Here is a 25,763-nt window from a genome sequence, read left to right as displayed (position 1 = left end):
TTTCTTTCTTCTTTTCTTTTTTTTCTCCCTTTTATTCTGAGCCACGTGGATGACAGGTTCTTGGTGCTCCAGCCAGGCGTCAGGGCTGTGCCACTGAGGTGGGAGAGCCAAGTTCAGAACACTGGTCCACAAGAGACCTCCCAGCTCCACGTAATATAAAACGGCAAAAATCTCCCAGAGATCTCCATCTCAACGCCAAGACCGAGCTCCACTCAATGACCAGCATGCTACAGTGCTGGACACCCTACGCCAAACAACTAGCAAGACAGGAACACAACCCCATCCATTCGCAGAGAGGCTGCCTAAAATCATAAGGCCACAGACACCCCGAAACACACCACCAGACGTGGACCTGCCCAACAGAAAGAAAAGATCCAGCCTCATCACCAGAACACAGGCACTAGTCCCCTCCACCAGGAAACCTACACAACCCACTGAACCAACCTTAGCCACTAGAGACAGGCATCAAAAACAACGGGAACTACGAACAAGCAGCCTGCGAAAAGGAGACCCCGAACACAGTAAGTTAAGCAAAATAAGAAGACAGAGAAACACACAGCAGATGAAGGAGCAAGGCAAAAACACACCAGACATAACAAATGAAGAGGAAATAGTCAGTCTACCTGAAAAAGAATTCAGAATAATAATAGTAAAGACGATCCAAAATCTTGGATATAGAATGGAGAAAATACAAGAAACGGTAAACAAGGACCTACAAGAACTAAAGAGCAAACAAACAGTGATGAACAACACAATAACTGAAATTAAAAATTCTCTAGAAGGGATCAATAGCAGAATAACTGAGGCAGAAGAACGGATAAGTGACCTGGAAGATAAAATGTGGAAATGACTACTGCAGAGCAGAATAAAGGGGGAAAAAAAGAAAAAGAATTGAGGACAGTCTCAGAGACCTCTGGGACAATATTAAACGCAACAACATTTGAATTATAGGGGTCCCAGAAGAAGAAGAGAAAAAGAAAGGGACTGAGAAAATATTTGAAGAGATTATAGTTGAAAACTTCCCTAATATGGGAAAGGAAATTGTTAATCAAGTCCAGGAAGCACAGAGGGTCCCATACAGGATAAATCCAAGGAGAAATATGGCAAGACACATATTAATCAAACTATCAAAAATTAAATACAAAAAAAAAATATTAAAAGCAGCAAGGGAAAAACAAGAAATAACACACAAGGGAACCCCCATAAGGTTAACAGGTGATCTTTCAGCAGAAACTCTACAAGCCAGAAGGGAGTGGCAGGACATATTTAAAGTGATGAAGGAGAAAAACCTACAACCAAGATTACTACTCTACCCGGCAAGGACCTCATTCAGATTTGACAGAGATATTAAGAGCTTTACAGACAAGCAAAAGCTAAGAGAATTCAGCACCACCAAACCAGCTTTACAACAAATGCTAAAGGAACTTCTCTAGGCAAGAAACAGAAGAAAAGGAAAAGACCTACGATAAAAAACCCCAAACAATTAAGAAAATGGTAATAGGAACATACATATCGATAATTACCTTGAATGTAAATGGATTAAATGCTCCAACCAAAAGACATAGACTGGCTGAATGTATACAAAAACAAGACCCATATATATGCTGTCTACAACAGACCCACCTCAGACCTAGGGACACATACAGACTGAAAGTGAGGGGATGGAAAAAGTTATTCTGTGCAAAAGGAAATCAAAAGAAAGCTGGAGTAGTAATTCTCATATCAGACAAAATAGACTTTAAAATAAAGACTATTACAAGAGACAAAGAAGGACACTACATAATGATCAACGGATCAATCCAAAAAGAAGACATAACAATTGTAAATATTTATGCACCCAACATAGGAGCACCTCAATACATAAGGCAAATACTAACAGCCATAAAAGGGGAAATCGACAGTAACACAATCATAGTAGTGTACTTTAACACCCGACTTTCACCAATGGACAGATCATCCAAAATGAAAATAAATAAGGAAACACAAGCTTTAAATGATACCTTAAACAATATGTACTTAATTGAAATTTATAGGACATTCCATCCAAAAACAACAGAATACACATTCTTCTTAAGTGTTCATGGAACATTCTCCAGGATAGATCATATGTTGGGTCACAAATCAAGCCTTGGTAAATTTAAGAAAATTGAAATCATATCAAGTATCTTTTCCAACCACAACGCTATGAGACTAGATATCAATTACAGGAAAAAAAATCTCTGAAAAATACAAACACATGGAGGCTAAACAATACACTACTTAATAACCAAGAGATCACTGAAGAAAACAAAGAGGAAATCAAAAAATATGTAAAAACAAATAATAATGAAAACACGATGACCCAAAACCTATGGGATGCAGCAAAAGCAGTTCTAAGAGGGAAGTTTATAGCAATACAATCCTCCCTTAAGAAACAAGAAACATCTCAAAGAAACAACCTAACCTTACACCTAAAGCAATTATAGGAAGAAGAACAAAAAAACCCCAAAGTTAGCAGAAGGAAAGAAATCATAAAGATCAGATCAGAAATAAATGAAAAAGAAATGAAGGAAACGATAGCAAAGATCAATAAAACTAAAACCTGGTTCTTTGAGAAGATAAACAAAATTGTTAAACCATTAGCAAGACTCATCAAGAAAAAAAGGGAGAAGACTCAAATCAATAGAATTAGAAATGAAGGGGCTTCCCTGGTGGCACAGTGGTTGAGAATCTGCCTGCCAATGCAGGGGACACAGGTTCAAGCCCTGGTCTGGGAAGATCCCACATGTCGTGGGGCAAGTGGACCCGTGAGCCACAACTACTGAGTCTGCACGTCTGGAGCCTGAGCTCTGCAACAAGACAGGCCGTGACAGTGAGAGGCCCGTGCACCGCGATGAAGAGTGCCCCCTCTCGCCGCAACTAGAGGAAGCCCTCACACAGAAACGAAGACCTAACACATCCAAAAATGAATGAATGAATAAAAAAATAAAAAACAAATGAAAAAGTAGAAGTAACAACTGCTACTGCAGAAATACAAAGGATCATGAGAGATTACTACAAGCAACTACATGCCAATAAAATGGACAACCTGGGAGAAATGGACAAATTCTTGGAAATGCACAACCTTCCAAGACTGAACCAGGAAGAAATAGAAAATATGAGCAGAGCAATCACAAGCACTGAAATTGAAAGTGTGATTAAAAATCTTCCAACAAACAAAAGCCCAGGACCAGATGGCTTCACAGGCGAATTCTATCAAACATTTAGAGTAGAGTTAACACCTATCCTTCTCAAACTCTTCCAAAATATAGCAGAGGGAGGAACACTCCCAAATTCATTCTCTGAGGCCACCATCACCCTGATACCAAAACCCGACAAAGGTGTCACAAAGAAAGAAAACTACAGGCCAATATCACTGATGAACATAGATGCAACAATCCTCAACAAATTACTAGCAAACAGAATCCAACAGCACATTAAAAGGATCATACACCATGATCAAGTGGGGTTTATCCCAGGAAAGCAAGGATTCTTCAATATACGTAAATCAATCAATGTGATACACCGTATTACCAAATTGAAGGAGCAAAACCATATGATCATCTCAATAGATGCAGAGACAGCTTATGATAAAATTCAACACCCATTTATGATAGAAACCCTCCAGAATGTAGGCATAGAGGGAACTTTCCTCAACATAATTAAGGCCATATATGACAAACCCACAGCCAACACCGTCCTTAATGGTGAAAAACTGAAACCATTTCCACTAAGATCAGGAACAAGACAAGGTTCCCCACTCTCACCCCTATTATTCAACATAGTTTTGGAATTTTTAGCCACAGCAATCAGAGAAGAAAAAGAAATAAAAGGAATCTAAATTGGAAAAGAAGAAGTAAAACTGTCACTGTTTGCAGATGACATGATACTATACATAGAGAACCCTAAAGATGTTACCAGAAAACTACTAGAGCTAATCAATGAATTTGGTAAAGTAGCAGGATACAAAATTAATGCACAGAAATCTCTTGCATTCCTATACACTAATGATGAAAAATCTGAAAGTGAAATTAAGAAAACACTCCCATTTACCATTGCAACAAAAAGAATAAAATATCTAGGAGTAAACCCACCTAAGGAGACAAAAGACCTGTTTGCAGAAAAGTATAAGACACTGATGAAAGAAATTAAAGATGATACAAATAGATGGAGAGATATACCATGTTCTTGGATTGGAAGAATCAACGTAGTGAAAATGACTCTACTACCCAAAGTAATCTACAGATTTAATGCAATCCCTATCAAACTACCACTGGCATTTTTCACAGAACTAGAACAAAAACTTCACAATTTGTATGGAAACACAAAAGACCCCGAATAGTCAAAGCAATCTTGAGAAAGAAAAACGTAGCTGGAGGAATCAGACTCCGTGACTTCAGACTATACTACAAAGATACAGTCATCAAGATAGTATGGTACTGGCACAAAAACAGAAATATAGATCAATGGAACAGGATAGAAAGCCCAGAGATAAACCCACACACATATGGTCACCTTATCTTTGATAAAGGAGGCAAGAATATACAGTGGAGAAAAGACAGCCTCTTCAATAAGTGGTGTTGGGAAAACTGGACAGCTACATGTAAAAGAATGAAATTAGAACACTTCCTAACACCATACACAAAAATAAACTCAGAATGGATTAAGGACCTAAGTGTAAGGCCAGACACCATCAAACTCTTAGAGGATAACACTGGCAGTAAATCACAGCAAGATCCGTTTTGACCCACCTTCTCGAGAAATGGAAATAAAAACAAAAATAAACAAATGGGACCTAATGAAACTTAACTTTTGCACAGCAAAGGAAACCATAAACAAGACGAAAAGACAACTCTCAGAATGGGAGAAAATATTTGCAACTGAAGCAACTGACAAAGGATTAATCTCCAAAACATACAATAAACTCATGCAGCTCAATATCTAAAAAACAAACAACCCAATCCAAAAATGGTCAGAAGACCTAAATAGACATTTCTCCAAAGAAGATATACAGATTGCCAACAAACACATGAAAGAATGCTCAACATCATTAATCATTAGAGAAATGCAAATCAAAACTACAATGAGATATCATCTCACACTGGTCAGAATGGCCATCATCAAAATATCTACAAACAACAGATGCTGGAGAGGGTGTGGAGAAAAGGGAACCCTCTTGCACTGTTGGTGGGAATGTAAATTGATACAGCCACTATGGAGAACAGTATGGAGGTTCCTTAAAAAACTAAAACTAGAACTACCATGCAACCCAGCAATCCCACTACTGGGCATATACCCTGAGAAAACCATAATTCAAGAAGAGTCATGTTCCAAAATGTTCATTGCAGCACTATTTACAATAGCCAGGACATGGAAGCAACCTAAGTGTCCATCAACAGATGGATGGATAAAGAAGATGTGGCACATATATACAATGGAATATTACTCAGCTATAAAAAGAAACAAAATTGAGTTATTTGTAGTGAGGTGGATGGACCTAGAGTCTGTCATAAAGAGTGAAGTAAGTCAGAAAGAGAAAAACAAATACCATATGCTAACACATATATATGCAATCTAAAAAAAAAAAGAAAAAAAAAACAATGGTCATGAAGAGTGTAGGGGCAAGATGGGAATAAAGACACAGACCTACTATAGAATGGACTTGAGGACACGTGGAGGGGGAAGGGTAAGCTGAGACAAAGTGAGACAGTGGCATGGACATATATACACTACCAAACGTAAAATAGATAGCTAGTGGGAAGCAGCCACATAGCACAGGGAGATGAGCTCGGTGCTTTGTGACCACCTAGAGGGGTGGGATAGGGAGGGTGGGAGGGAGTGAGATGCAAGAGGGAAGAGTTATGGGGACATATGTATATGTATAACTGATTCCTTTTGTTATAAAGCAGAAACTAACACACCATTGTAATGCAATTATACTCCAATAAAGATGTTTAAAAAAAAAAAAGAATTAAAAACCATTACTATATTCTTATTAAATTTTCTTCTATTTTTTCCCCCAAATTACTATTTACCTGTATGGAAAATAAAAACTTAAGGCAATATTATTACCTCATTGTACCTGAAGTTTACAGATTAAAGTCTTTAAAGTAGATTTACAATGCAACACGAATATTAGCAATACCAATGTCCTGTTCTTTATTATTACTCTCTAACCCTGACCCACCTACCACCCACGGCCCCACCACCAAACCTGTCACAGTGACTGTACGAAACCCTTCATTAACCAACATGAACACACAACACCCACATAAAATCCACTGCAGGAGAGATACTTGCATAATAACATATGCTTATAAAATATATACAGCAGTCTAACTTTCAAAATGACCTATTTTTTATATTCTGAAATTTTAAGTGTGAATATTTAAATCATGTAAACTTAGTTTTTATAAAGTCTATATTTCTTAAATATTCTTGTTTTCTTTTTCTGTCTTTTTATTTTCAGACTTATTATACGTTTGAAATTTTTTCTGCATAATTTTTTTTTTTCTGACAAACGTCTGATAGGACAGTGCAGCAGCTTAAGGGGCTCAAAGAAAATCATCCAGGTCAAGATTCTGAGATGAGTTAAAAAATACTATTTTCTTTATCTCTATAATTCTTTTACCTTTATGTCTCAGTGTTGCCTAATAAAAACCTTTCTTCTAATTAGGCCTGTCTCCTGTCATCTGTAGAAATTATTTTGATGTCTATCACCATGTCTAATCAAGAAATCTATGCCTCTCCTGAATAACTGCCACATTTTTATATGGTTTGAACACCATTAATCTTAAAACCAATTTTTTACTTTCTTTTGGCTGCTAGGAAGCTTGAAAGCAAATTTGTGACTTGTTTGGCAGCAGTTTAGAATGTTTTGGCATACATTTTACATATAAATTTTAACTTATATTATTTTAACCTTATTTTTTATTAGGTTTATTTATATGCAGCCTATTTCAAAGTACAGTGACCCTTGAACAACTCAGGGGTTAGGAGCATCAAGCCCCCCACCCCCCATGAAGTTGAAAATCCACAGACAACTTTACAGTGGGCCCTACAGCCCTCCAGATTGTGGTTCCAAACCCAGTTCCAGTTTTGGATTGTGTAGTACTGTAGTATGTATTAAGTGAAAAAAAATCCACATATGAGTATACCTGTGCAGTTCAAACCCATGTTGTTCAAGGCTCTACTATAGTAATTTTTGGAAAATCCTTTGTTTTCAATAAGAGTAGAAAATAAAGCAAGTAAATGCATGGACAGATACAATTTCTATGCCTTGTCTCTGCTGTTCATTTTGCCAGGAAAGACTTTCTTCTTTCTGCCACTTATTCTGTCCAGAGTCAGTTCACATCATATCTCCTCTATGAAACTATCTATAAATTCCTAGATTTCTCTATAAATTCCTGGATATGTGTCTGGGGTTATAACAATACCAAGAATTGGCAAGAATGGAAGCAACTTCCCCCTTTTGTGGCAAAGTGTAGTTCTCCATCTCTGAAACCTGCCACCAAGAAATGTGGATGTGATGAAAATTTGTTCAATCTTTATCAATAGTTTAAAAGAAGATGGGACTTGTCTTTGATTGCATTAAAGGTCCATAAACGAAGAGGAAAATAAAGCACAGTGACCCATCAATTCTCTCTGCTTCTCATGCCCTATTTGCAAAGGAACTCACTTTTGAGAAAACAAAAGAATCACTGAGATGGAATGGTTTCAAAAGTTTAATCAATTCTTGAAATGAATCATTCACCAAGGTCTGAAGTCACATGGCAAAGTTGATTGTGTTATTTAATAGGTATTCATGCACATCTTTTGCATGTTTATATGAATTGCATTAAATTCAGTAGTTGACTTTTCAAAACAGTTCTCTTTTGGGCTCTTTTAGTAGATAAGATTTTACACCTATCCTCTAAGTCACACTCAGTTTTTTAGTACACAATGTACAACTTGCATTACATTGATCAGAGGTTTAAAGAGGACAGGTGAATTGCATTTCAATATAAATTATAATGGCATTTATAAGTGTGCCTTCCAAAGTGTTCAACTGTGGAGATGGTTAAACATATCTATCAATAGAGCAACAAAATAGCCCTGTTAAATAAAACTATTTACCGGGGGGAGGAGAGAAGATGGCGGAAGAGTAAGACGCGGAGATCACCTTCCTTCCCACAGATACAGTAGAAATATATCTACACGTGGGACTGCTCCTACAGAACACCCACTGAACGCTGGCAGAAAACGTCAGACCTCCCAAAAGGCAAGAAACTCCCCCCGTACTTGGGTAGGGCAAAAGAAAAAAGAAATAACAGAGACAAAAGAATAGGGACGGCACCTGCACCAGTGGGAGGGAGCTGTGAAGGAGGAAAGATTTCCACGCACTAGGAAGCCCCTTCGCGGGCGGAGACTGCGGGTGGCGGAGGGGGGAAGCTTTGGAGCCATGGAGGAGAGCGCAGCCACAGGGGTGCGCAGGGCAAAGCGGAGAGATTCCCGCACGGAGGATCAGTGCCGACCAGCACTCACCAGCCCCAGAGGCTTGTCTGCTCACCCGCCAGGGCGGGCGGGGCTGGGAGCTGAGGCTCGGGCTTCGGAGGTCGGATCGCAGGGAGAGGACTGGGGTTGGCGGCGTGAACACAGCCTGAAGGGGTTAGTGCACCACAGCTATCCGGGAGGGAGTCCGGGAAAAAGTCTGCAGCTGCCGAAGAGGCCAGAGACTTTTTCTTGCCTCTTTGTTTCCTGGTGCGCGAGGAGAGGGGATTCAGAGCGCCGCCTAAACGAGCTCCAGAGACGGGCGCGAGCCACGGCTATCAGCGCGGACCCCACAGCAACAGGGGCGCAGAGGGAAAAGCGGAGAGAGTCCCGCACAGAGGATCAGCGCCGAGCAGCGCTCACCAGGTCGAGAGGCTTGTCTGCTCACCCTCCGGGGCGGGCGGGGCTGGGAGCGGAGGCTGGGCTTCGGTTGGATCGCAGGGAGAGAACTGGGGTTGGCTGCGTGAACACAGCCTGAAGGGGTTAGCGCACCACAGCTGGCTGGGAGGGAGACCGGGAAAAAGTCTGCAGCTGCCGAAGAGGCCAGAGACTTTTTCTTGCCTCTTTGTTTCGCGGCGCGCAAGGAGAGGGGATTCAGAGCACCGCCTATACGAACTCCAGAGACGGGCGCGAGCCGCGGCGATCAGCACGGACCCCAGAGACGGGCGTGAGACGATGGGGCTGCTGCTGCCGCCTCCAAAAATCCTGTGTGCGAGCACAGGTCACTCTCCACACCGCCCCTCCCGGGAGCCTGTGCAACCCGCCACTGCCAGGGTCCCGTGATCCAGAGACAACTTCCCCAGGAGAACACACTGCGCGCCTCAGGCTGGTGCAATGTCACGCCGGCCTCTGACGCCGCAGGCTCGCCCCGCCTCCTCTGTACCCCTCCCTCCCCGCGGCCTGGGTGAGCCAGAGCCCCCGAAGCAGCTGCTCCTTTAAACCTGTCCTGTCTGAGCGGGGAAAAGACAGCCTCAGGCGACCTACATGCAGAGGCGGGTCCAAATCCAAAGCTGAACCCCGGGAGCTGTGCGAACAAAGAAGAGAAGGGGAAATCTCTCCCAGCAGCCTCAGAAGCAGCGGATTAAACTCCACAAACAACTTGATGGGATGCATCTGTTGAATACCTGAATAGACAACGAATCATCCCAAATTCAGGAGGTGGACTTTGGGAGCAGGATATATTAATTTTTCCCCTGTTCCTTTTTTTGTGAGTGTATATGTATATGCTTCTGGGTGAGATTTTGTCTGTATAGCTTTGCTTTATAATAGCTTTATTTTACTTCACTATATTATAGCCTCTTTCTTTCTTTCTTTCTATTTTTTCTCCCTTTTACTCTGAGCCATGTGGACGAAAGACTCTTGGTGCTCCAGCCAGGCATCAGGGCCGTACCTCTGAGGTGGGAGAGCCAACTTCAGGACACTGGTCCACAAGAGACCTCCCAGCTCCACGTAATACCAAACGGCAAAAATCTCTCAGAGATCTCCATCTCAACATCAAGACCCAGCTTCACTCAATGACCAGCAAGCTACAGTGCTGGACACCCTATGCCAAACAACTAGCAAGACAGGAACACAGCCCCATCATTAGCAGAGAGGCTGCCTAAAATCATAATAAGGCCACAGACACCCCAAAATACACCACCAGACGTGGACGTGCCCACCAGAAAGACAAGATCCAGCCTCATCCACCAGAGCTCAGGCACTAGTTCCCTCCACCAGGAAGCCTACACAACCCACTGAACCAACCTTAGCCACTGGGGACAGATACCAAAAACAACGGGAACTACGAACATGCAGCCTGTGAAAAGGAGACCCCAAACACAGTAAGATAAGCAAAATGAGACGACAGAAAAACACACAGCAGATGAAGGAGCAGGGTCAAAACACACCAGACTTAACAAATGAAGAAGAAATAGGTAGTCTACCTGAAAAAGAATTCAGAATAATGATAGTAAGGATGATCCAAAATCTGGGAAATAGAATAGACAAAATGCAAGAAACATTTAACAAGGATGTAGAAGAACTAAAGAGGAACCAAGCAACGATGAAAAACACAATAAATGAAATTAAAAATACTCTAGATGGGATCAATAGCAGAATAACTGAGGCAGAAGAAAGGATAAGTGACCTGGAAGATAAAATGGTGGAAATAACTACTGCAGAGCAGGATAAAGAAAAAAGAATGAAAAGAACTGAGGACAGTCTCAGAGACCTCTGGGACAACATTAAACGCACCAACATTCGAATTATAGGGGTCCCAGAAAAAGAAGAGAAAAAGAAAGGGACTGAGAAAATATTTGAAGGGATTATAGTTGAAAACTTCCCCAATATGGGAAAGGAAATAGTTAATCAAGTCCTGGAAGCACAGAGAGTCCCATACAGGATAAACCCAAGGAGAAACACGCCAAGACACATATTAATCAAACTGTCAAAAATTAAATATAAGGAAAACATATTAAAAGCAGCAAGGGAAAAACAACACATAACACACAAGGGAATCCCCATAAGGTTAACATCTGATCTTTCAGCAGAAACTCTGCAAGCCAGAAGGGAGTGGCAGGATATACTTAAAGTGATGAAGGAGAAAAACCTACAACCAAGATTACTCTACCCAGCAAGGATCTCATTCAGATTCGATGGAGAAATTAAAACCTTTACAGACAAGCAAAAGCTGAGAGAGTTCAGCACGACCAAACCAGCTTTGCAATAAATGCTAAAGGAAATTCTCTAGGCAAGAAACACAAGAGAAGGAAAACACCTACAATAACAAACCCAAAACATTTAAGAAAATGGGAATAGGAACATACATATCGATAATTACCTTGAATGTAAATGGATTAAATGCTCCCACCAAAAGACACAGGCTGGCTGAATGGATACAAAAACAAGACCCATATATATGCTGTCTACAAGAGACCCACTTCAGACCTAGAGACACATACAGACTGAACGTGAGGGGATGGAAAAAGATATTCCATGCAAATGGAAATCAAAAGAAAGCTGGAGTAGCAATTCTCATATCAGACAAAATAGACTTTAAAATAAAGACTTTTACAAGAGACAAAGAAGGACAATATATAATGATCAAGGGATCGATCCAAGAGGAAGGTATAACAATTGTAAATATTTATGCACCCAACATAGGAGCACCTCAATACATAAGGCAAATACTAACAGCCATAAAAGGGGAAATCGACAGCAACACAATCATAGTAGGGGACTTTAACACCTCACTTTCACCAATGGACAGATCATCCAAAATGTAAATAAATAAGGAAACACAAGCTTTAAATGATACATTAAACAAGATGGACTTAATTGATATTTATAGGACATTCCACCCAAAAACAACAGAATACACATTTTTCTCAAGTGCTCATGGAACATTCTCCAGGATAGATCATATGTTGGGTCACAAATCAAGCCTTGGTAAATTTAAGAAAATTGAAATCGTATCAAGTATCTTTTCCGACCACAACGCTATGAGACTAGATATCAATTACAGGAAAAGATCTGTAAAAAATACAAACACATGGAGGCTACACAATACACTACTTAATAACGAAGTGATCACTGAAGAAATCAAAGGGGAAATCAAAAAATACCTAGAAACAAATGACAATGGAGATACGACGACCCAAAACCTATGGGACACAGCAAAAGCAGTGCTAAGAGGGAAGTTTATAGCAATACAAGCCTACCTCAAGAAACAGGAAACATCTCGAATAAACAACCTAACCTTGCACCTAAAGCTATTAGAGAAAGAACAAAAAAACCCCAAAGCCAGCAGAAGGAAAGAAATCATAAAGATTAGGTCAGAAATAAATGAAAAAGAAATGAAGGAAACAATAGCAAAAATCAATGAAACTAAAAGCTGGTTCTTTGAGAAGATAAACAAAATTGATAAACCATTAGCCAGACTCATCAAGAGAAAAAGGGAGAAGACTCAAATCAATAGAATTAGAAATGAAAAAGGAGAAGTAACCACTGACACTGCAGAAATACAAAAGATCATGAGAGATTACTACAAGCAACTCTATGCCAATAAAATGGACAACCTGGAAAAAATGGACAGATTCTTAGAAATGCACAAACTGCCGAGACTGAATCAGGAAGAAATAGAAAATATGAACAGACCAATCACAAGCACTGAAATTGAAACTGTGATTAAAAACCTTCCAACAAACAAAAGCCCAGGACCAGATGGCTTCACAGGCGAATTCTATCAAACATTTAGAGAAGAGCTAACACCTATCCTTCTCAAACTCTTCCAAAATATTGCAGAGGGAGGAACACTCCCAAACTCATTCTACGAGGCCACCATCACCCTGATACCAAAAACAGACAAAGATGTCACAAAGAAAGAAAACTACAGGCCAATATCACTGATGAACATAGATGCAAAAATCCTCAACAAAATACTAGCAAACAGAATCCAACAGCACATTAAAAGGATCATACAGCATGATCAAGTGGGGTTTATCCCAGGAATTCAAGGATTCTTCAACATACGCAAATCAATCAATGTGATACACCATATTAACAAATTGAAGGAGAAAAACCATATGATCATCTCAATCGATGTAGAGAAAGCTTTCGACAAAATTCAACACCCATTTATGATAAAAGCCCTGCAGAAAGTAGGCATAGAGGGAACTTTCCTCAACATAATAAAGGCCATATATGACAAACCCACAGCCACAAACCCCATTGTCCTCAATGGTGAAAAACTGAAACCATTTCCACTAAGATCAGGAACAAGACAAGGTTGCCCACTCTCACCACTATTATTCAACATAGTTTTGGAAGTCCTAGCCACAGCAATCAGAGAAGACAAAGAAATAAAAGGAATCCAAATCGGAAAAGAAGAAGTAAAGCTGTCACTGTTTGCAGATGACATGATACTATACATAGAGAATCCTAAACATGCTACCAGAAAACTCCTAGAGCTAATCAATGAATTTGGTAAAGTAGCAGGATACAAAATTAATGCACAGAAATCTCTTGCATTTCTATACACTAATGATGAAAAATCTGAAAGTGAAATTAAGAAAACACTCCCGTTTACCATTGCAACAAAAAGAATAAAATATCTAGGAATAAACCTACCTAAGGAGACAAAAGACCTGTATGCAGAAAATTATAAGACACTGATGAAAGAAATTAAAGATGATACAAATAGATGGAGAGATATACCATGTTCCTGGATTGGAAGAATCAACATTGTGAAAATGACTCTACTACCCAAAGCAATCTACAGATTCAATGCAATCCCTATCAAACTACCACTGGCATTTTTCACAGAACTAGAACAAAAAATTTCACAATTTGTATGGAAACACAAAAGACCCCAAATAGCCAAAGCAATCTTGAGAACAAAAAATGGAGCTGGGGGAATCAGGCTCCCTGACTTCAGGCTATATTACAAAGCTTCAGTAATCAAGACAGTTTGGTACTGGCACAAAAACAGAAATATAGATCAATGGAACAGGATAGAAAGCCCAGAGATAAACCCACACACATATGGTCACCATATCTTTGATAAAGGAGGCAAGCATATACAGTGGAGAAAAGACAGCCTCTTCAATAAGTGGTGCTGGGAAAATTGGACAGGTACATGTAAAAGTATGAAATTAGAACATTCCCTGACACCATGCACAAAAATAAACTCAAAATGGATTAAAGACCTAAGTGTAAGGCCAGACACTATCAAACTCTTAGAGGAAAACATAGGCAGAACACTCTATGACATACATCACAGCAAGATTCTTTTTGACCCAGCTCCCAGAGAAATGGAAATAAGAACACAAATAAACAAATGGGACCTAATGAAACTTAAAAGCTTTTGCACAGCAAAGGAAACCATAAACAAGACCAAAAGACAACCCTCAGAATGGGAGAAAATATTTGCAAATGAAGCAACTGACGAAGGATTAATCTCCAAGATTTACAAGCAGCTCATGCAGCTCAATAACAAAAAAACGAACAACCCAATCCAAAAATGGGCAGAAGACCTAAATAGACATTTCTCCAAAGAAGATATACAGATGGCCTACAGACACATGAAAGAATGCTCAACATCATTAATCATTACAGAAATGCAAATGAAAACTACAATGAGATATCATCTCACACCGGTCAGAATGGCCATCATCAAAAAATCTAGAAACAATAAATGCTGGAGAGGGTGTGGAGGAAAGGGAACACTCTTGCACTGTTGGTGGGAATGTAAATTGATACAGCCACTATGGAGAACAGTATGGAGGTTCCTTAAAAAACTACAAATAGAACTACCATACGACCCAGCAATCCCACTACTGGGCATATACCCTGAGAAAACCATAGTTCAAAAAGAGTCATGTACCAAAATGTTCATTGCAGCTCTATTTACAATAGCCAGGACATGGAAGCAACCTAAATGTCCATCGACAGATGAATGGATAAAGAAGATGTGGCACATATATACAATGGAATATTACTCAGCCATAAAAAGAAATGAAATGGAGGTATTTGTAATGAGGTGGATGGAGTTAGAGTCTGTCATACAGAGTGAAGTAAGTCAGAAAGAGAAAAACAAATACAGTATGCTAACACATATATACGGAATCTAAGGAAAAAAAAAAAAAAGGCCATGAAGAACCTAGTGGCAAGACGGGAATAAAGACACAAACCTACTAGAGAATGGACTTGAGGATATGGGGAGGGGGAGGGGTGAGATGTGACAGGGTAAGAGAGTGTCATGGACATATATACACTACCAAATGTAAAATAGATAGCTAGTGGGAAGCAGCCGCATAGCACAGGGAGATCAGCTCTGTGCTTTGTGACCACCTAGAGGGGTGGGATGGGGAGGGTGGGAGGGAGGGAGATGCAAGAGGGAAAAGAAATGGGAACATGTTGTATATGTATAACTGATTCACTTTGTTGTGAGGCAGAAGCTAACACACCATTGTAAGGCAATTATACTTTAATAAAGATGTTTAAAAAAAAAAAAAAAAAAAAAACTATTTACCTATACTTTTCCTGAAGAGAGTTTAGAAGCTCAAAGGATCAACTGAAGCTCAATGTCCTTTTATGTGTTTCCATCCTAATCACATTTTACTTGCAATCTTGTCAGCAGCTCATTTTTCCCTCACTGATGTATCAAGTGTAACACTCTCCAATAATAAGTACATGCTTGGTTAGTAATCCTCCCCCCAAAAAACTGTGATACACAGAACGTTCGCTTACTGTCCTACTCGATTAGCTAAATTTGTTTAAACTCTTTCCAAAATCTAGAGAATAGGCATACAATGTAATAATTACATGGTGCTTACACATGTATAGTCATCAGATTATTACTATACCCTTTGTTTCATTTCTTTAAGAAAAAGGAAGCAGATTCAAAGACAGCTCCATCCTTTTAAATATATGGAACACATTTTAATTGCATTATTAATAATAATGTTTAAACAATCAAGTCAGCCTGTAGATGTGTATCCCCTTTTCTTCAAGGTTTTATAGTAACTTTAATCAAAACTTAAAACGTTTCCCTTTAAAACAATTTCAGTGCCATAAAATATCATTTAAATCAAGGGGACTAAACTTTGCCCTTCAGATCGTTTTGAAGTCTAGGAACAAACTCTAAATTTCAGAGTGTTTGAGCATTGGTTTTTCCCCCAACAGCAGATCTTAACTGAGTTCCATGTTATTAAGTGCCTTTACCACATGTTCCATTCAAATACGTTGCTTGCTCTTTTATTTCTGAAAAGGTAAAGATCCTATTTCCATTTAGAAAGACAAGATAAAAAGAGCTTCTCGGCACAGTTATGTTGACTTCCTTAACTATTTCTTATATCTGATTTCAGAGTTCACATCCTGATCTTGTTTGCCTGCTCCAAGGGTTCTTTGCCTTGTACTTGGGAAAAGTCCCCAATCCATCTTCTCATGCTCTTTTGCCTACACACGTCGGTCAGACTCACTTGGGATTTCATGCCTTGACATTCTCTGCAATTTTACTTGCTCCGATTATGCTCGATTTTGTCCTTAGATTATAAGACCTTTCCAGCAGAGCTTCTGGAAATTTCAACTCCAAAATGTCCTGTTACCTCAATATCTAAATTTCATTACCAAAGTGCCTCAGGTTTTCAAGTATACCAGCCTCTCACTCAGAGCTGGTGAAAGCTTCCTCCTGGAAAACAAATAGGTTACACAAGACCTCTGTGTACTTCTCTTAATTGAAAATGCTATTAAAGTTCTATTGGGTGGGAAGGAAGATTCACAAACTGGTGAGTCCTCTTTGGGGTTTTAGAAAGCCTTCAAAGCCCTCACAGGCATGGTTTATGACGATGAATGCAGAGATATTTTTCCCATCACAGAAAGTAAACATGCACACCAAACCAGTATAACTGGTTGCGGTATACAGTACTGCTGCCCTTGGGTTGCAACTTAGAAGCACAGACACTAAGGTACGTTTCCACTTGGATTTTTTTTTTTTTTTCTTACACTAGCCAAACAGAATAAGTATAATTTCTTAAAATAAAATGGCTGTATCATGAGAAACATCTGTTGCATGTGCCTATGGAATTTCAAGCCAATTCCTCCTTGTTGTGATGAAAGATAAGTAAACGTCTCAAAAGCCAAAGTAACTTTTATGGAGTCAAGAGAAAACCCAAGCCTGGATGGAGCAGTCCTATAAAAGCCAGACAGAATACTGGACAATGATTTCCAGGTCATGACTGTAGAAACTAAAAGATGTCAATATGGAAAGCATTTACAAGCCTGATTTCCCTTCTTGAAATAGGAAAGTAAATACCCCTAGAAAATAATGTGCCAAATTCCTCCATCAAATTATAGGCTTTAGGCAGCTAGGGTGGAGACCTGGGTTCTGGCAACTGCTTCTGAGAAACCAAGGGCAATTTTTGTACCTTCAAAGGACCTCTGTTCGCTTCTCTACAAAGTAAAAATTTTGGACTTGAGGCCCTCTAAGCTCCTCTCTACCTTGAAAATGTTAACATTCTACAGATTTCTTTTCCCTAGTTTTGACAGCCAAATTCTCCTTCAGTGGGTTGGTGAAGAGTTCTCCTCTCTGCTGACGGCTACCTAGAACTGGCCTTGCATTTGAAATGGTCTGTCTAGCCAACCTTCTGTACTTGGAAACATCTTTTCCACTTGAGTTCTAGTCTTCTGTAGCCTTTAGAATAGGGGTTTCCTAAATCTAGAGAACTAAGAAGAACTAAGGTAAGAAGAAGGGCTTTAATTAGAAGGTGCTGGAAGATGTTCGAGCAGCCTGAGTGGTGAGGTTGTGTTGAGTAGCCCAGTGGAGACCCCACTCAAAGAAACCCCCTCTCACAAGGTTGTTCTGGCACTGAACTCATCAGATTCCTGTTATTCATATAATTCTGAGGATAAATTAGTATATCATATTCTTTTTTTTTTTTTTTTTTATGGCTGTGTTGGGTCTTCGTTTCTGTGCGAGGGATTTCTCTAGTTGCGGCAAGTGGGGGCCACTCTTCATCGCGGTGCGCGGGCCTCTCACTATCGCGGCCTCTCTAGTTGCGGAGCACAGGCTCCAGACGCACAGGCTCAGTAGTTGTGGCTCACGGGCCTAGTTGCTCCGCGGCATGTGGGATCTTTCCAGACCAGGGCTCGAACCCGTGTCCCCTGCATTGGCAGGCAGATTCTCAACCACTGCGCCACCAGGGAAGCCCAGTATATCATATTCTTTACAAAGAGGCAGGTGGCCTTGGACATGTTTTGACCAAGGAAGAGGAGGAGAGAAAGAAGAGCTCATGGGGCTGAGTTCCTGAGGTAGGAGGGACTCAGCGGATGAGGAACACAGCTGGGTAGTGAGAGATTCTTTCCCTTATTTTTTATTTATTTATTTATTTTAGTTCTGATTAGGGTCTGCCCTGCCTGTTAATGAGAACCCTGGGAGAAGCAGAAAATGCCTGTCCTTCCTGAGAGAGAATATGTAAGGGTCCCTTATGTGCCCAAGGGTAGCCTTTTGAGAACCTTGGTCTAAGGCATTTTCCAGATAACTCCCTGCCAAGAAGGGAGTTGCCACCCTCCTGTCATCCCAGCCATGTCCTTTCACTACTGTCACCAACTGACAATGTGCCACTCAGTGGTACATGTGTTTATAGATATTATGTAAGGAAATTCTGGTTTCTTTCCTCAGCAAATAACCATGCTCAGAAAGCACTTACCCCTATTCCTGATGCCATATGATTTGTACATTTTATTTGTAGTTTCAAAAATCAGAAAAAAATGTTTCTAGTATTCTCTCCTACCCAAGATAATTCTATTTTATGAGTCCAGAGAATATTATGAACCTTCATGTAAGAAATTTTTACATAATTGTCTGTGGAGTTACTGTATCATTGGGACTGAAAGGGAGAGTTTGCTTCCTATACTTGAAAAGATAATTGAGATCTGTTCACATTAAGCTGAAGATAACCTTGGAAAGATTTCACTCTCATTCAGGAAAAGATAGGTTCCCAATACCACTGGAAACATTAAATGTTGATAGCTTAAGGGCTCCACTAACCAGGGCACAATCAACCAGCTCCCTGGGTATAATAATGGGTCAGAGACCTACAGGATGTAGTGCTAAAATGAATAATTTCTGAACGTCTATGGCTAGCGCTCCAAGTTGTAATTAGAGATGGTCCAATGAATCTAGACAATCTAGATACATGGCCTTAGAAAACCATTATTCAAGGCACAAGATGGAGTTCTAATGAAAATCCTCTGTTTATTATCTACTTATTATCTTCATAGCCAAAACTCTTAAACCTATCACCCATATGTTGAATGTACAAAACATTTGAATATAGTCATTTCTGTTAGAGAACACTCATTTGTAAGCAGAGCTGACAATAATTAGTATTATTTTAGAGAACTTCAGAATCTTTTATAAATGCTGTTAAGTCAAAGGCAAGATTAAACAACATTTCAAAATGTCTTTTTCATTTACTTTGGTAATTTTTAAACTCAAGCTCAGATATAGGACTGGGTATTGCATAGAAAACAGAATACTGTTAGAGCAATTCATAAATAAAGACTCCAGGATATATCCTGATTTGTCTTATAAGATATTAAACAAACTTATCAAAATTCTCTTACCTTCACACATACAAATAAAGGTACAAGTTATCTCCGCACTGCTTTCCTTTATATATAAAAAAAAAAAATCCAGAAATAATTTCAAACCAACGTGAAGCACCTTTGTTTCTCATTAATTCTCACTGATTAATAGGCTCACTTAATAATCTTAAGGCAAATATGTCTGGAATGGAAGCATTTCAACACTCCAAGAAGATAGATCTGAACTATTTGTAGACCTACCAAGGATGCATTTCAACTCAGATAAGATCAGAAGAGCACACATTCCTACTGAAAAGTTTTCACAGAGTGCACAAAGGGAAATACCCCAGGATAGAACTGATTTCACAAGTATTCCCCAACTATGAACCGAGGCACATTGTTTTCTAACTCAAACCATGACATTCAAATTATTCATCATAGCTCTTGTTTTAATTTTTATGCATGTTTTTCTGATATATGCTAATTATTAATTCTGTAAATAATTGGAAAAGTCAATAGATAGCAGGAAGGGAAAGTTACCCTTCCACAGTGGAACATATTACCAGAATCGTAACATACATAAAAGGGCCAGAAGAAAAGAAGAAAAAAAAAAAAAAAAAACCCAAAACAACAGAAGATCTATACACAATCTAGGACTCTAAAATAAGAAGCAAATATTACCTCTGATCCCGACACAAAGAGGGATGATAAGGGGAGAGGGGAGAGGTCAGGTTACTCCTCAGTTTATTTCAATCCCAAACACAGAAGCAGGGGATGAACCCACAAGGCCTAGGATGAGCTATTCAGGGGGCTGCCAAACAGTCATATACATCTGATACAAAATCATTATTATATGAGCAGCTTTAACAACCTAGATGCCTCCCATATACTTTTCCACGGAAAAATACTGCAGAGACAGTTAAGGTATATGTTATAATCACGTACATAATATCATTTTGTTCATAAAACACATATAAATAAATTATTTCATAGAGTTGTACTGAATGAGCCCTTTACCTTGTTTTTCTTCAATAGGATGCACTAAATAACTTTTAAAATTAATCTTTAAATTAAAAATGATTTTAATAGCATTTTATGCAGTATTTCAAAAAAATTTTTTTTAGGAAACCTGCAAAAATAGAAATAAAATTCTGGGATTCTTAAGCAAGATAGGTAGAGAAAGAAAGAAAATAAAGGAAAAAAACAGGTATTCTGGAAGATTATTTAACTTTATAAAAATGGGTGATATACTTTTATGGCCAGGCATGTCTATGATCATCTTATTGTTATTCTCAGGTGTGCTGTATTTCACAGATGTACTTACATGTTTGGTTATGTGTACTTAATGGAAAACTGAGCGGTTTGGAGATTTTCTTGTTGGTAGCTTCACAAGAACATAATTAAACAAATAAAAATATCATTATCAAGTAGATTTTTAAAAAATACCTTGTTCAAAATGTCACTTGTAAAGGTGGTAAATAATTCATAAGAGAGGAGACAACTAGAAATCATGGTAACAAATATGCATTCAGCCCATTTTCTATTTTTTTTTTAAAGGAACTTTCTTCACTCAAAAAAGTGGAAAGTGTAAGAGAACTTGTATTTGTTTCTATCAACAAGCCTAACCATAGAAGCCTAGTCAAGCCAATGTCAACAAAGCCAGTCCCTTCAAAGGACAAAGGTATCTGATGAAGTAAAACGTGTAAAACCAACCGCTCTACCTAATGATACGCTGCCCTCTGAGACTTGTTTCCTACCTTAAAAAAAATGGTTATATTAATTACAAGGACACTTAGCTGGTAAACCCCAGAGATGGTAAAATTTGATTACAAATTAAAATCCCACAGAGACAAAAATCGATATTCTTCCAATGCTAGGAAAAGTTTAACATGAAAATGCACTGGAAGTAGGTCGTACCATTTCTCCAGCATTACAGTGGGGAGTAAGGCTAAGGCTTTCCCTACTCCACCAAATTGGTGTTTCTGTGTAGGTTGAGTAGTTGAGCAAAACGGAGACAGCTGCTTTTTCAGAAACAACAATCCCCGCCTCTTTTCCCACCTTCAAAGCACACCTCGAAACTCAGCGGGGGTGCGCGCGCGCGCAAGCATATACACACACTTTGTAATCGACACCACTTAACACGTCTGATTACTACCATTTCAGAAGCTGTTGGCACTTACCTTGCAAAGCTGTGTTAGGTAAATTTGCTTCATTCTCTCCCATTTTATTATTTCTTTTTAAAGGGGGCCAAGCAGTTTCAGTTGTGTCAGTTACCTGCAAGCTTTGTGACCTTCTGACTTTCTCCTGTAGTAATGTAACAGTATACTACCTGCTTTCTTCTGTGAATAATTACCATCCTGCTTCCTGAGTTACCTGGGCTTGCAGGACCTGTTTTACTGTGAAGTGAGATCACATCCTTTGATCGAACGGACTGCTATTAGTGTGCACTTCACAAAATGTGGCTTTGTTTCAATTTTGATGTTAACTTTTAATTCCCAACTTTCACTTTAGTCCAGAAACGTTTCTACACTTCCCCCCTCCAAATAGTGTTCAACACACCATGGCGCAGAGCCAGAGTTTTGTTTGTTTTTTACTGTTCCCAATCTGCTTCTCTTACAGAAATAAAATAAAATTTAAAGTGACTTTTGCAGTGTCTATTTAAAAAAATACAGGGAAATAAGCGACAGCATGGGAATCAGTTTTGTGCAGTGGTGGAAAGACAGGCTTTGGAGTAGCTCTAGTACTAGCCGTGTAACTATGAACGAGGAATATAACTTCTTTGAGACTCAGTTTCCTCAACTGTATGTTGGGGGAAAAATGTAAAATATCAATTTCAGAAGATTATTATAAAGATGCAAAGCAATAATGTACGACTGTGCTAAACATTGTGAATGGTGGATAATTAAACACAAGCAACATTCTTCCTCCTCTCTCCTCCCCTCCTCTTCTTCCTTTTCCTCCTACACCCTCTTCCTTCTCTCCCCACTCCCTCCTCTTGTTCCTCTCCTTCTGAGGGGTGGAAAGAATGTGGAACCAGAGCACTGATGTCACTATGTTCTGACATCAGCTGTTACTTATTAACTGAGAGACCTTAAAAGAAATGATTTTATCCAATCTTAGAGCGCCTCAAGGTCCTCACTGGTTAAAGAAGGATATTGATATTTACATTGCCTTTTAAATAGAAACATAGTGATATTAAGTTAAACTGTTCTGCCTCAAACAAACAAAAAAAAAACATCCCTAGCAAAGATGAGCAACACTTAGAAATGTATCTTTATTCATTTACAAGAGAGGAAGTAGATGACAAAAATAAGTCAATTTATTTAAGCTCTGTCTCACATAAGACATCTAGAATAAAAAACAATCTCTACTCCCTTCCTCTAGAATTCCTTAACTTTTAGTTTTGGTCACACTAGTTAAAAAAAAAAAATCTGAGGTTCAAACATCTCCTACTTTAATAGTTCTTTAATTTTCAATTTAAAAGCAATCTATATACCATGTTTGCTACATTATTAATGAAAAAATGATTATATAAGTTATGTATACAAAAGAAATGGCAAACAAGTAGAATAGTTATTCTCAAAAGTATCAGAATAAAAACAAACATCACACACACAAATCCTCATGACAGTTAATTTACAGTTCTTTCTTTTGTTAACCTCTCTAGGTCTCAGTTTCTTCATCTGTAAAATGAGCTGACCATTTATTAATTAAGGCCCATTTTATCTTCATAATGTCATAAACCTCTGATTTAAAATCCAGGTTTTGGTTTGTTCCGGATTAAAGCAGTCTTTGCCTAGCACAATTGCATAATGTAATATATATAGCAAGCTCATACTTTACCGGAAGTAAACTGAAATTGAATATTTGCCAATAAAACACTATAATCATCACATTCTGACTTCCCCATAAAAGGAGAAACACACATATCAATTCTCACTCCTTATGACAAACTTGGAAATGCATTTACATACCTGCCCCAGGCACCTAAAATTAGTCAATAACAGGTATAAATCACCGATTATCTACCAGCTGAATTATGGCATGTGGGAAGTTATTACTAAAGTAGAATAGAGAAGTCCTATTTTTGAGCAGAGGTAAAACAGAAACAGAAACCTCCAAAGTTTTTGTAGCTGCACAGAAAGTAACATAAATATACATACTGAAACAGTTTCGATACTAATAAAGGGCCCTGAACACACACTTTCTCTCTCTCTCTCTTTCTCTCTCTCTCTCTCTGTAGCTCTCGCTCTCTCTCACTCTCGCTCTCGATCTCTCGATCTCTCGTTCTCCCTCTCTCCTGGGCCATGGCTCCCTGGAAAACTTCTGCCTTCATCATGTCCCCTTTGCCTGACTACTTCACATGCAGGAATTCTTCAATCCAATCTTGGCTGAAGTCTCTTCTATGTGCTTCCAGATGTCCCTTAACAACTCAGAACTTTTCATTCAGCCACGACTCTTATCACCTTGTATTATATGTACAGATTAATTATTTCTGTCCTTAAAAGGCGTATGTCAGAGAGCCTTTTTGTGTCCATCACTACATCCCTAGCACCTTAGCACAGTTTCAACCACATACTATGCCTTCAACAGATATTGTAAAGATGAATAAATTACCATCATCAAAAAGGGTGAATTAAAGGATCTCAAAGAAAAGAACATTGATTAGCAAAGAATATGATGGAAGATATTCGAGGAGGGAAAAATGACAAATTAAATTTCAAAAATGAAAAGAGATGGGAGGGGGAAGTAGGTAGGTTTATCTGCAAGAGCAAGTAACTAGGGACTTCCCTGGTGGCACAGTGGTTAAGAATCCGTCTGCCAGTGCAGGGGACATGGGTTCGAGCCCTGGTCCGGGAAGATCCCACATGCCGCGGAGCAACTAAGCCAGTGCGCCACAACTACTGAGCCTGCGCTCTAGAGCCTGCACTCTAGAGCCCGCGAGCCACAACTACTGAGCCCCTGCATGCCACAACTACTGAAGCCCGTGTGCCTAGAGCCCATGCTCCGCAACAAAGACAAGCCACCGCTGAGAAGCCCACACACCACAAGGAAGAGTAGCCCCCACTTGCCGCAACTAGAGAAAGCCCACGTGCAGCAACGAAGACCCAACGCAGCCAAACATAAATAAATAAATAAATAAATAAATAAATAAATAAACAAATAAATAAATGTATAAATAAATAATAATACTTTTAAAAAAGAGCAAATAACTAAGAGCCAGAAGGATAAAAGAGATGACGACACTCATTAGAATTTCCAAAAAGAAAAAAAAAAAATCAAAGTTAAAAGAAGTAAATGAAAGAGAAAAAAAAGAATGTATGCATTAGTTTAACACACACACACAGGCACCAAAAACAAAAGGCATGAGTGGCATTAGGCAGAATAGCTTCACTGAATGGTGAAAAAGAAACTAATATAATTATTAAGAAAAAATTCAAAATCTTTGAAAGGACGCCTCTAAGAGTGAATGTGTCCTTTATACGCATTCTGAGACTTTGCTGTAAAAATTACTGTGCACATTTTTTAAACAACTTAGGTGACATAATAAAAAACAAGACTTCCAGCCACATCACCTATTTGTATTTCCAACACTGTATTTCTAAAGCACTCCAAGGAGAGAGTGGACAAAAGAGAGTGTTATAAATGCTATCCTTTATCACTCATTTTAAGGGTTCTACCTAGAACTACAAACAAGGAAGAAACCAACGTTACAGTTTAAATTTGTTGTGGGTAGTTAGTTATTGAAGTGATTATTTAGTTCTGATTTTCAAGGGAAAATATATGTGACGATTTGAAACAAATTATGAAGTAATTACTCAAAGTTATAAATGTTGGCATGTATACTATGGAACATGGGACACTGGGTATGTAAAATGTCACAATACATGCAATAATTACAGAAACATGGTACTCATTTTCGCAGTAAAATGTATAACACAAGTAGAACAGCAACTTGGTCAAAAGCATAGATATCCATGGAGAGAAAAGGCTAGAGAGAAAAGGATTAGAACCTCTCAAAACTGCAATCCTGCAAACCATCATTGGAAGGAAATTCCAGGCTCAGCAACCAGGATAGATCTTTGAGATTACAGTTCCAAGAATTAGGTAGATGTGCTTGCAGGGTATAAGAATATTTTGAGCTAAAA

The 25,763-nt window shown here is 38.9% G+C and overlaps 1 protein-coding gene across 10 annotated transcripts in view; it reads right to left on the bottom strand.

Moving 5' to 3' along the window:
* Positions 1-25,763, bottom strand: part of NAALADL2 (N-acetylated alpha-linked acidic dipeptidase like 2) — a 1,495,600-nt gene that overhangs the window by 1,042,927 nt on the left and 426,910 nt on the right. For 3 of the 10 annotated variants that reach the window (XM_059922027.1, XM_059922028.1, XM_059922018.1), the window contains exon 1: positions 21,795-21,935. The exons of the other annotated variants lie outside the window; for them this stretch is intronic. In XM_059922027.1, the coding sequence (XP_059778010.1) occupies positions 21,795-21,837 (43 nt within the window). In that variant the 5' untranslated portion in view covers positions 21,838-21,935. Of the gene's footprint in view, positions 1-21,794; positions 21,936-25,763 lie in introns of those variants that run through there. 10 annotated transcript variants of the gene reach the window in all.

Source organism: Balaenoptera ricei, chromosome 4 (assembly GCF_028023285.1).
Source record: "Balaenoptera ricei isolate mBalRic1 chromosome 4, mBalRic1.hap2, whole genome shotgun sequence".
Lineage (NCBI taxonomy): Eukaryota > Metazoa > Chordata > Mammalia > Artiodactyla > Balaenopteridae > Balaenoptera > Balaenoptera ricei.
Note: the sequence above shows the minus strand (reverse complement) of the source record. Positions and strands in the feature narration are given on the sequence as shown.